Below are 13,714 nucleotides of genomic sequence, written 5' to 3'. Positions count from 1 at the left end.
TGTTCAGGCTACACGACTTGCTGTCTTGTAATCAGGAGTCTTGAAGTTGTTATAGTGTTCACACTACGTGATCGCTCGGTGACAGGGGGTCACACACGACACCATCACACAACGACTCTATCTGGTGTCCAAACTACACTTTGTCACGGAAACAAACACGCAAACTGACACGGATATATGATGCGAAACAGGAGTTATTTGAAGATGTAGGACAGAAACAAGTGGTGTGAGCTGTTTGTGCAATGATTTGTGCTGAAGAAACCCCAAAAAGGAAAAGACAAATAAATTATCTAATTTTAGCAGGTTTCCCTTCCTCACGGTGACCTCACCCCATGCCTTGCTCTCTCATTGGCTGGAGCTCGTCGCCGCAATCACTGCCAGTAACAACACTTTTCACACCACAGGATGTGGAGTCGCCCGACAGCTCCAGATATTCAGCATGCCGAATATCTGTCTGGCGTCGGCGATGAGTCAGCGAGCCTCTTTGATGCGTCTTTGAGTACTTCACACATAACGATCGACTGCCGATTGGCAAGCACCAATTGCTCGGAAAGCTAGAAAGCCCCCAAAAAGCGAGCAGAGTCGAGTCGTACCGTGCAGTGGAAAAGTGCCATTACAGAACTTAGACTGTTTTTACACTTGAGTCCTCTTGAAAAGAAGCGCACTCGGACCCCTTGGAGTGGACCAAGAGGTGAACCAAGTGAAAAAGGACCCAGTCCCCTTACGTTCACACTGTCCACCGTCTCTGAAAGAGGACTCGGATCCTTAGCAGTAATTGTTGCTTTTTGGGTCCTAGTCCTCTTGCAATGCTGTGCCTTGTGGGAACAGCAATACTGTGCAAGATGGCTGACCCTAAACATCTGCTAATTTTCACGTACAACATGTTTTTAAAATTACAAAAGAGAAATAGAGGGCTTATTGACATATTGACAAGGATGACATATTTTTTTAGGCCAACCCGGAAGTTAGCGTCGCCCCGGTTCCCTCAACAAAAAGCCTGTAGGATTTTTCCATTGGCTTTTGGATTATTGCAGAAAATATGCTCGGTGTCCAGTAAAAGCTTATGATTCTTACACATTTTGTTCATCAAGATAATCTTCACAAATGAACACAACTTTTATGAATTTTGAAGCCTAAATACAATCGCCAGAATTAAAAAGCTGAAGTTAGGCTATTAACAAATCACACCACGGTCGCATGACTTCAACGTCACCACCAATACGCTTCCGATAGAATTTATAACACCACAATTTGAAGGAAAAAAAAACACTACATTTGGAAAATACTATGAATTCATAAATCTACGTTGGAAAGTTTGATTCATAATAGTTTGTAAGAGCGTGAGTGTAAACACAGCCAGGCTGTAGTAGATGAGTTTTCCTGTTTGTTCTGATGACTTTTAATGTCCCTTACAGCCTCCGTAGTCCCATTTAGCCACTTGCTAGCAACCATCTTTTTCAAGACACGTAAAAGCTTTAAAAAATCACAAGTGAGGTATTACTGATGTATTTTATGCCGTAGAATGAAACATGAGAATATCTCGAGTTTGTGTTAACCACAGACATTATTTCAGGCATTTAACCAAAAACCCATTAAAAAAACCCACTGACTTCGGGTTGACGGAATCGGAAGTGCTAAAATGCTAACTCGTTTCAGGGCTTTGGCTGAATGTGTGTTGTGACAACGTCACATGGCATGTCTTGGCCCATGTCTGCAGAAAATCTGCAGTAATTTTGAAAAAGTATATTCCTCAGAGTTTGCCTGATTTTGAGTTCATTTCTGCAACGCAGCAAAACAGGCCCAAACCGTGGTACTATCACCGCCAAGTGTCACAGATGGGATAAGGTTCTTATGCTGGAATGCAGTGTTTTCCTTTCTCCAAACATAACCCTTCTAATTAAAACCAAAAATTCGATTTTGGTCTCATCTGTCCACAAAACATTTTTCCAATAGCCTTCTGGCTTGTGATCTTTAGCAAACTGCAGATGGGCAGCAATGTTCTTTTTGGAGAGCAGTGGCTTTCTCCTCACAACCCTGCCATGCACACCATTGTTGATCAGTGTTCTCCTGATGGTGGACATGACCATTAACATTAGCCAATGTGAGAGAGGCCTTTAGTTGGTTAGAAGTTTCCCTGGGTTCGTCTGTGACCTCATGGATTATTACACATCTTGCTCTTGGAGTGATCTTTGTTGGTTGATCACTCCTGGGAAGGTTAACAATGATCTTTAATTTCCTCCATTTGTACACAATCTGCCTGACTGTGGATTTGTGGAGTCCAAACTCTTTAGAAATGGTTTTGTCATTTTTTCCAGCCTGATGCGCATCAACACCTCTTTTTCTCTCTGAAAGCTCCTTTGTTCATGCTATGAATCACTTCCAAAAATGTGTTGAAGATCAGACTTTGATAGAGCCCTGTTCTTTAAACAAAACAGGGTGCTCACTCACACCTGACTGGCATCCTATGGATTGAAATCACCTGACTCTAATCCCACCTTCAAATTAACTGCCATTCACATATGTAATGTACTATGTAATATTATACCATTTTCCTCAATAAATAAAAGATGGCAGCTTAGCGGTTAGCACGTTTGCCTCACACCTCCGGAGTTGGGGGTTCGATTCCCACCACGGCCCTGTGTGTGCGAAGTTTGCATGTTCTCCCATGGTTTCCTCTGGGTACTCCGGTTTCCTCCCCCAGTCTAAATTGGCACGTCTGTAGTGTATGCATGCGTGTGTGAGTGTGTATGTGATTGTGTCCTGCGATGGATTGGCAACCCGTCCAGGATGTACCCCCCCTTCTGCCCCATGCTCCCTGGGATAGGCTCTAGGTTCACCACAACCCAGAAGGATAAGCGGTATAGACAATGAATGGATGGAAATAATTGACCAAGTATAAAATTTTTATCTCATTTGTTTAATTGGGTTCTCTCTACTGTAAGCATTTATTTAGAAAATTCTATATATCTATATATCACAAACTTTCAAGCACCACTGTCTTTAGGAATGGCAACTCAGGGATATTTACAACCATGTATACAGGAATATTCCAATCCCTGTGCACATATAAACATTGTATTCGGAATATGGCCGTAGCCAGAACATAGAACAGATGACTTTGTGCAATGCAACTTCTTGGTAACATGACATGTTGCAGGGGTTTTTTTTTTGTCTTATTAACTTTAAGAGAGAGAGAAAATAAGAGATGCTGGTGAGGGAACTGTTTAAAACACTTTGGGATGTGGCGTTATTGGAAAATAATCAACTTCAGTATTATAATGTCCAAAAAAAAAATCACACCATGCTGTCGCTGATTATTTTCCTATAACAGCACACCACCTTATGTTTAATTCCTTGCTGAATGTCAAAGACAGTATAATTAAATATACATTAACATGTCATTATGAAATAACTTTATTGGACATTTCCATTAACAGTACATAGAAACCAAGTATATTTTTTAAGGCACCGATGGGCTGACAGAATTCATTTTAAAAGATGTTGGTAAAATATTCATTCCTTATGTAAAATGTATTCTGGAAAAAAAAAAAATACTAACATAGAATTGCTTGTTTTCATTCTTCACATAATTTTATAGTGCTGTGAAAAAGTATTTGTCCTCATCCTGATTTCTTCTGTTTTTGTGTATATCTCATACTAAATAGTTTTAGATCTTCAAATGAAATACAACATAACACAATACAGTTTTTATTTTTAATCATTTATTTATTTTTATTGAAACACCCATGTGAAAAACTAATTACCCCCTTAAAATTAAAATCTGGTTGTGCCACTTTTAGCAGCAATAACTGAAACCAAACGCTTCCGATAACTGGAGATCAGACTTCCACTTACTTCTAGGACTAGAACTTACTCCTATGTTTTGGATCATTGTTTTGATCCATTATCGAGTTGCATATGAGTTTCAATTTACGACCTGAAGACCGAACATTCTCCTTTAGGGTTTTCTGGTAGAGGGCAGCATTCATGTTTCCCTCAATTATTGCAAGTTGCCCAGACCCTGAAGCAGCAAAGCATCCCCACACCATCACACTCCCACCACCATGCTTGAACGTAGGTATGATGTTCTTTTTGTTGAATTCAGTGTTTGGTTTATGCAAGATGTAACGGGACCCCTGTTTTCCAACCAGTTCCACTTTCGACTCCTCAGTCCACAGAACATTCTCCCAAAAGGTTTGAGGATCATCAAGTTGTGTTTTGGCAAAATTCAGACGAGCCTTAATGTAATTCTGGGTTAGCAGTAGTTTTCACCTCACCACTCTTCCATGGACACCATTTTACTCAGTGTCTTTCTGATAGTGGAGTCATGAACAGTGACCTTATTGATGCAAGAGAGGGCTGTAGGTGCTTTGATGGTGTCCTTGGCTCTTTTGTGACTTGCTGGATGAGTCCTTGATGTACTCTTGGAGGAATTTTGGAAGGTTAGCCACTTCTGGGAAGGTTCACTACTGTGCCAAGTTTTTTCCATTTGGAGATAATGACTCTCACTGTGGTTCTTTGGAGTCCCAGAGCCTTTGAAATAGCTTTATAACCCTTCCCAGACTAATGTATTTCAAATCACCTTCTTCCTCATCATTTCTGGAATCTTTTTCAATTTTGTCATAGTGTGTTACTGGGTAAGAGCTTTTAACCAACTTCATGCTGAAGAAAAAGTTTTATTTAAGTGCTGATTTGATTGAACAGTGTTTGCAGTAATCAGGCCTGGTTGCGTCTAGTCCAGCTGAACCCTATTATGAATGCACTTTCATAGATTTTTGGAATTAGTAATTATGGGGAAAATACATTTTCACACAGGCCCAGAGTTGGTATTGGATAACTGTTGTTTCAATAAATAACATCATTTAAAAACTGTATTTTGTGTTTACTCGGGTTTCCTTTGTTTTAGCTTAGATTTTGTTTTATTTTCTGATACAATATAGTATGAAATACACAAAAACTGAAGAAAATCAATCAAAAAGAATCAAATACTTTTTCACAGCACTGTATACTTTACATATGCTTGCACAATTTGAACAAAATGTGTTATGATTAGAAAATACTCACAGCAGTAACTTTTTATAATGCATCATTATGAAAACTTTCAATCAGTAGGTCATCATATTTGAAATTGAGCTGCTTGTTATTGTTATGCATTGTATTACACATGAGAATGTAAAGTGGTCACAATCATATTTATTGTGTGGTTTTGGCACAGTAAGAGTCATGGAGTCCTTGAGCCTTCCAAACACTAATAACCTAATCTAAACAAAAGACGTGTATTCATAACTTTATATCTGCCGTTGCTCATGATTCAGTATAAACAACTAGTTCCTCAAGTTTGGTCAAGATACCAACTATATCTCATACTACACTACAGTTTATGTTGCGGTTTGGAAACAATCAGTGTAAAAGCAACCGCACCCATTTAGTCAAATGATATCCAAGAAATTATTGTTGCAGAAAGAAAAAAAAAAGAAGACGCAAAATACTATATATGCATTCTTATTTGACCTGAAAAGCTCGTTATGTTTCATGCTTATGTTTTACCAGACTGTATACATGACATCCCAATAAATTTCCACCTCTTTGGTGGAAATATTCATTCATTTTGCATCTTGGTGAAAAGTAAATGCAATCCAAGGACATGCAGACCCCCCAAAAAAAGCAAAAGAAAGATTAGTGTTTTAAAACCAAGGGCCTGAGAATTATTTGTTACAGCCTTTATTTCTAATGTAAGTAAACAATACATAAAATCCTCTCGTTTAAGGTCTAATTACAGGACAAAGCATAAGAACGACAGTTTAAAATATATAGCTATATAGCTTCTTGCGAAAACAATAAAGAGGTTGGTGGAAATGTAAAAGCAGTGTTGGTCCAGCTGCATTGTTCACTTATAAAGTGAATGAAGAGCGAGTAGTAAGACGTGTTTTTAACACCTCGTCCTTTCATCTATTGTTCAGAGAGAGAGAGAGAGAGAGAGAGAGAGAGAGAGAGAGAGAGAGAGAGAGAGAGAGAGATAGAGAGAGACAGAAGATGAATCAGATATAGATAATTTACCAGGAACAGTTGAATTTGCACATTCGAGTATATTCATGCATATTATAAAAACACAGAATGAATCTACCTCAGAAAAGCGCACAGGATTTGGGAGGCCGGAATGGATTATCACTGGATGGAACCCCGACAAGCAATGGGTCCTTATGGGCATTTTGCAAGCAGAATGTCTTCAGATCAGCCGCAGCTTGTGAAACCTGATGTTAACAAAGAGCGACAGGACAAACTTTTACACCCTCATTGATTCTGAGTGGAAGAGAGAAAAAAAATAAACCAAACATACCTCTATATTACAAATTATCTGGCGGGGAGGAACATGATATGAGAGGATTTGGGCAGAAGGCATTGATTAGTTTTCTATAACAGCAATTCTGACAATACTGTCAGCTCAAAACAACAAATTACAGGTTTAAATTAAGATGTTAATTCTAATGGGGGGGGGGGGGGGGCACGGTGTCTTAGTGGTTAGTACTGTTGCCTCACAGCTCCGGGTACTCCGATTTCCTCCCCAAGTCCAAAGACATGCGTTGTAGGTTGATTGGTAATTCCAAATTGTCCGCAGTGCATGAATGTGTGTGTGATTCAGTCCGTACAGGATTTCAGTTTTTTTGTTTGTGTTTTTTGCAACTGCACAAAATTTTTTGCATCTTTCACACTGATGTTTGTAGGTAAATGAGACATTTGAGCTGTAGTAAAATGTTCCTCGCACATGAATTATAGAAGGCTTTAGCTCAATATGCGTTGTGATGATGTCATATGATGTGAAATATGAAATCTGTGGTAATTTTGAAAAATTGCAAGCTCCTCCCAATATTGTAGAGTTTGCTTGATTTTGCATTCATTTCTGCGATCATAAAATCTCAAAGTCCTGGACAGATTGATCGGGGCTTAATATAGTCCCCCTTCTGAATTTGGAGAAGTGTTTCCTCACATTTGTCCAGAACATTCCTCTTCCAGCAGAAACAGCCATGTTGAATAGCACAATCACAAAATCCCAGAGGGACTAGTGAGTGTGCTCTGCGATGGGTTGGCACCCCTTCCAGGGTGTCCCCTGCCCTGTGCCCAGAGTTCCCTTGGATAGGCTCTGGGCTCCCCTGTAACCCTGTGTAGGATAACCGGTATGGAAGACAGATGGAAGGATGGATGGATTCTAATATGGTATCGCTTTTATAGTAGCGGCCAATTTACAGAAAGTCATATATTGGGCACGCCACATAATCTAAGGATTAAATACATGTTATTTGACAAAGAAAACTTATACATAATTGTTGATATGGTAAAGCTTTCTGTAAGGAAATGTTTATTTAACGTTTATCAAAGAAGTCTCAACTTGAACTGATTTGCGACTGTCAGTACGTTTTCCAACATGGCAAGCAGCTAAACAGGAACGAACTTGTGCCACAGTTGTTCCGCAACATTAAATCCAAGTATAAAAAAAAAAGTCATTTATTAATCAATGTAAGAAATCTTAAATCTTTGGCAAACGCCTCTGGTACAAGAGGAATAAAACATTTCAGGATATGCTGGAAAAATAATCTAATTTTTTCTCCCTTCTAGACCTGACTGAAAAAGGCAGTGTATTCAAGTTATAATATAGATTTAAAAAAAAAAAAAAAAAAAAAAAAGAATGGGTAAAGATTTTCTAAGCAATCTGGTAAAGTTTTAACAAGTATGTAGGTCAGGAGGAATTGGAAAGGGGACCTCTAGTTACAATGTTGAAGTGTGTATACATACAAGCATGGGCAAAACTAGCTACAAGGAGACCAAGGTCCAGACCGCTGTAGTTTCAAAAGGTTTTTTTTTTTTTAACCTCCCATGTAGCTTCCAATCTCCCATTGTCAAATTCAATATGGACACAAAGATATCCTCATAATGTGATGGGGGATGGTAGCTTATTAGTGGTTTGTAAAATACAAACTACTTGTACAGAAAATCTGCTTGCTAAGCGCAGTAATGCTAGCTGATGTATCACATGTTAGCTGTCGGACACATGGTGTTTTCTTTCCAGTAATTAGTCTGGGGAAGTGGACATTTTTAAATGCTTAAAGTAAAAAACGCTTAACGTGGATCAATTTAGTAAAACAGTGACCAGGGAAAAACATTTCTCTCATCATAAACTATCTACTGCCAAGACAACGGCAATAAAGACAAAATCTTTACGTTAAGTGTTTTCTCCACCATAGAAAACGCTTAATGTGGCTTAATGTATTAAGACAGTGATATTAAATGACCAAATTCAGGGTATACCTTATTGATGATGCATACTATATACAGGCAAGAAGATGAACCCAGAATATGCAAACGTTTCACGTTCAGCGTTTTCCCATAGAAACCAGTTATAAAGAAAACAATTAACATGGCTTACTGGACTAAGACCGTGATATTGGAGGACCAAATTCAGTACACACCTTATTAATAAAAGCATACAATGTACAGGCAAGCAGGTCAGGATATGAACATATTTCATGTTAAACGTTTTGTATGGGGGAGAAAACGCTGAACGTGAAAATTTGTGTGTTGCGTACATATTCTGAACTCACCTGCATATAGTACGCTTTATTAATAAGGTGTGTAGTGAATTTGGTCCTCCAATATCACTGTCCTTATATTATATTATATTATATTATATTATATAATATAATATAATATAATATATAATATAATATATATATATATATATATATATATATACACACACACACACACACACACACACACACACACAGTATCTCACAAAAGTGAGTACACCCCTCATCTTTTCATGTGACAACACTGAAGAAATGACACTTTGCTACAATGTAAAGTAGTGAGTGTACAGCTTGTGTAACAGTGTAAATTTGCTGTCCCGTCAAAATAACTCAACACATAGCCATTAATGTCTAAACCGCTGGCAACAAAAGTGAGTACACCCTAAGTGAAAATGTCCAATGTGCTTTACTTGAGAGGATGTGAATATTATCTGTACTTCGCCTCTCATCCTGAACATGTCGCCATCTTTCCTGTTTTGAATTTTGAAAACGGTTTTATTTCTTAAACATGTTTCAAGTTGTTAATGAATTTCACTGTTGCACATTTACAATGTTTTTATTTATTTACATTAATGTGCAGTGTGCAGTTTGTGCTTACCTTGTGTGCATTGTATGCACATATTTATGATTTCTAAAAGTAGTAAAAAGAAGTAAAAAGTAATTAAACATTATTGTGTGTGCCCTATTGCTAATGTAAACGTGTATTTCAATAACATAGCTAAGTAGGAGGATTTCAGTTACCAGCATTTATATTAAAATATGGATTTCATGTCTGGAACTAACATTTTAAATGAAATATTGATAACTAATCGATATTGAATCGAAGCCAAAATCAAATCAAAACCATATAAATAATCAAAATCACCAAATTTAGTCAAACATAGAGTTCTCCTGAATTAGCAATGGATGTGGAGCGCATTCAGCACTGTGGAATAAAGTGACAGTTCATTGATGTTGATTTTGAAGTCATCAGAGAATGTTGCTATTGCATTCAGAAAGTAAACCTTTTTCACTAATATATTTTAGCTGGGCTGGTTTTTTTGGTTTCCCCAACAGGAATGTTCACATAAACATCTCTGAACAAACTACAGTGTTTGGGATAACCTCAATCTCCTTGTTTTCTTCATGTTGTTCTGAGGACATTCCAAGTTTTTTTTTCCCCCTCCACTTTTATATACATATTTTCTTTGAAATAAAAATGACATATCTAGATATATAAACTCTGCTCTTGCTCAGAGAAGCCCGAGCTGTGGATGCTTGTGGTTTGTGGAAGCTCACAGCCATGTCATGGTCACAAGCTTACAATCAACAAAGAGCTTCTCTGTTCCTGAGGAGGAAATACCCGGATGTTCGCTTAACACCCCTCCAGTTACTACTAATAAACATGTTTGTGGAGAATAGCGGTTTAGTGAAAAACACACAAAACTAAAATTCATATTTTTTAAAAAAAATAATAAAATTGAAAAATTATATATACATATATATATTATTACTGTTGAGGTTATGTGACAGCTGGTATCTTCACTCCAGTGAAGTAGCTGACAGGATGATTAAAAACTTGGAGGACAGGTGTATGTAACTGCAGCATGAAACAATTAGCTTATACTTGTACTAAAAACGCAGATACGACCGCGTTGTGTCTATCAGCATCAATGCGAGGCTGAAGAAAACAAAATGCTATAATAAAGTCATATATACTTGGAGTTTTTACATTAGTTTCAGGCTCTTAATCGTGAAACAAGTTTGTCCAGTCACACCCTCACAACCAGTTCATTTCCTCACTTGTACCGAGTTAGTGTACAGGTTTGTTTCCGGATCCTACCTTGATTCTGTGGACGCTTGCTTCAAGCCGTAGCTGTTTCACAGCTTTCTGGGCAAGAAGCAGGTTACTGCTGCTGGCGCTGTTGTTTGACATTTCATTCATATGGCTGTTCCGAAGAGACAGGGATTGGAAAGAGACGGCCAGTGGTGCTGACTGACTCCACAGCGACCCCCTACGTTCTGTCTCAGTTCAACAGTTTACACGAAAACGCAACATGTGATGGGTCTGGTTTTCAAAAAGTTCACTCTTCGTACAGTACTGAGCAGGAGGATCACACATGTGACATGTATAAAATATAATACCAACCTTCCTGTAGGTTTAATCTCTAAGCAAAATCTAACACAGCTGTTTTAGGTGATCTTCTAAGAACTTCTGAGGGAGATGATTAGATGGTCAGGTGGGCATGATTATGGTTGGAGCTAAAAAAAAAAAAAATCTTCAAGAAGGAAGATCTGATCTCCAGGAGTAGAGTTGGTGATCATTGCAATTTTGCATTCAAGTGTCCTTCAGTGAACAGTGAACAGTGGAACATCCATCCATCCATCCATCTTCTATACTGCTTTATCCTTTTCAGGGTCATGGGGAAACCTGGAGCCTATCCCAGGGAGCATCGGGCACAAGGCGGGGTACATCCTGGACAGGGTGCCAATCCATCACACACACACATTCACACACTATGGATGCCAATCATGCATGTCTTTGGACTGGTTGGAACCGGAGTACTGGAGAAACCCTCGCAGCATGGAGAGAACATGCAAACGCCGCACACACAGGGCCACAGTGGGAATCGAACCCACGACCCTGGAGGTGTGAGGCGAACGTGCTAACCACCATGCTTAGTCTGTTCCAACAGTGGAAACAATGTCCATTGTGAAAAGTGCTATACAAATCAAATTGAATTGAATTGCTGTAGGATGTTATTGATGTTTGGAATCTTATTGGAACGCTACTTGTATTTTATTGGAAATAACGTCTTGTTATTGGAAAGCTACTGGAAATTACAGAGGCTACTTTGGGAGGTTTAAACTATTAAAATATTTTATTTAAAATGTTTCTATTTTCTCTCTCTATATATATATTTTTTAAGTTCGAGTATTTTATCGTATTACTATAAATCTTAAGAAACCATCCTGTAAACATCTTAAACGGCTGCCATTTTTAAAAATCCTGTAGAAATTGTCCTATGGGATGTTTATATCTTGTCCTATAAGACAATTCCTAGAGGAATCTTATAGGAATGGCTCCAAGATATGACAGAAAGTCTCATTCAAATCCTGTACAAGTTTCTTATTGGAATCCTTTAGGAGTTTTTGACAGTGGTTTGTGTTCATTTATCCACAAGAACATTAGTGAGGTCAGGCACTGATGTTGGGTGAGGAGTCCTGGGATGCAGTCAGCATTCCAATTTGTCCCAGAGGTGTTCAGTGGGGTTGAGGTCAGGGATCAGTGTAGGACACTTGAGTTCTTCCACTCTAATCTTGGCAATCCATGGGTGCTTCTCGATACTCAAACTGATGCTTCCTCATTCCCTTGCTCCTCCGTCCTCCAGCCTGTGACCCGGAAATCGATCGAAGTCAACCATCTTGAAGGACATGTCAATTCTCTAATTGCACCGTGAGGAAACAAGGAATGAGTTGTGAGGAAGCTTCCAGAGGACCTAGGAGCGAGGATACACAGGTGTATCCTATGTGGAAGTGTTTCTTGTCAAAAAAAAACTGACGCATGTATAACTTCCCCTCCTCCTTTACATCTACCACAATCTCAAACAAAAAGTCATTTTATGATGTGATGTGATTTCGTGTGAAATATGATTAAATAATAATGTGCTTAAAATGAGTATTGTAATTAATTGATCCTTGCGTGTTTGGATATGCAAAGCTGCACAAAAGATGCGATAAATTACGTATTGTTCATTCATTCATTGTTGCATAACCCAGACATTTCACATAATATCAGTGCATTTAGCTTTATTAAGAATGTTGTTATTAACCAAGCTCTAACAGCATAACGGCAGATCCCTGAAGCGCAGTGAGGTCATCCAGCTGAGCACAGTCATCATTAATTGACATCGATTAGAAGTGACGCTTGAGAGAGCGAGGATATTACATTCGACTTGCTTCGATTCTTCTCTCCTCGCATCTCATCCTTGCATCCTTCCCACACATCCCAAAGGAGTGGAGCTAAGACGCAAGGAAGGGAAATGAGGATGCACAAATAAGAAATGAGAAGCACCATCTGAATGTGGCTGTGGCTCAGGTGGTAGAGCAGGTTTTCCACTAATTGTAGGGTTGACGGTTCGAGAACTTGTAACGGTTCGGGAAATTGTAATGCTAAAGCATACAAAGATATCCTGTACAATTGTGTGCTTTTGACTTTGTGGCAATAAGTTTGGGGAAGGATCACAGATGACTGTCATGGTCAGGTGTCCACATCCTTTTGGCCATATTGTGTATTTTATAACAGCTACAAACAGTCATTCCCTCAGCAATCTCTCTCTCTCTCTCTCTCTCTCTCTCTCTCTCTCTCTCTCTCAATGTTAATAAGTCAAAAAGAACCCACAGTTTTTCATGTTAATTTTTCATGAAACCACAAGCTCCTATGTCTGAAAATGTAAAGGAACAGATAATGTTTAACTCTGACTGTTACAAAGTGCTGACACTTTCATAAATGTTAAATAAATGTCTCCTTACAGAAGTCTTAATCAATTTGATTTAAACATTTTTACTGGGTAAATAACAAAATCAGGTTTGTTTTTTTTGTATTAGCTTTAGATGATGTGTGGCCACTAAGTCCCCGTGTTAGTTGTTACTATAGTAATGGTAATGAATTAGAAAGAGCACACTGTATGTAATAATCCTGTTATTTTAAAGACAGCCAGCACTATTGTCAGTGCGACTGTTATAGAAAATGAATCAACACCTTCTGTTCAATCCGATTCGATAAAAAAATTTACATTTACACAAGTAAGTGTTACTACTCAATAGTACATTAGAATACAATTACTTTGTTTATTCAGTTGAGGACACAGTGTTATTTATTTGTTTACTATTCATGCAAAAACAACTTACAGGAAGCTGTACAATCAAGTACAAAGTAACAACAAAAATGGTAAAATATATATATATATATATATATATATATATATATATATATATATATATATATATATATATATATATATATTAAACCAAACATTTATAAGGTTATACATTGAGAGTAATTTTTGGCATTTTCAACGATTTTTTTGTGCACCATAGACATAAGAATTATAATCTATCACAAAATTGACAGTAGAGGGTTCTTGCGTATA

At 38.0% G+C, this 13,714-nt stretch overlaps 1 protein-coding gene across 1 annotated transcript; it reads right to left on the bottom strand.

Annotated features, from left to right (window-relative positions):
• Positions 1-2,898: 2,898 nt before the first annotated feature.
• On the bottom strand, positions 2,899-10,589 carry si:dkey-204f11.64 (uncharacterized protein LOC100537752 homolog). Its single transcript, XM_053648680.1, has 3 exons — positions 10,405-10,589; positions 6,125-6,251; positions 2,899-5,949 (listed from the first exon to the last, which is right to left on the bottom strand). Exons 1-2 carry the CDS (start codon positions 10,504-10,506, stop codon positions 6,126-6,128), a joined length of 228 nt encoding a protein of 75 aa, XP_053504655.1. The 5' UTR covers positions 10,507-10,589; the 3' UTR covers positions 2,899-5,949; position 6,125.
• Between the last annotated feature and the right edge of the window lie 3,125 nt (positions 10,590-13,714).

This window comes from Ictalurus furcatus, chromosome 2 (assembly GCF_023375685.1).
Source record: "Ictalurus furcatus strain D&B chromosome 2, Billie_1.0, whole genome shotgun sequence".
Classification (NCBI taxonomy): domain Eukaryota; kingdom Metazoa; phylum Chordata; class Actinopteri; order Siluriformes; family Ictaluridae; genus Ictalurus; species Ictalurus furcatus.
Note: the sequence above shows the minus strand (reverse complement) of the source record. Positions and strands in the feature narration are given on the sequence as shown.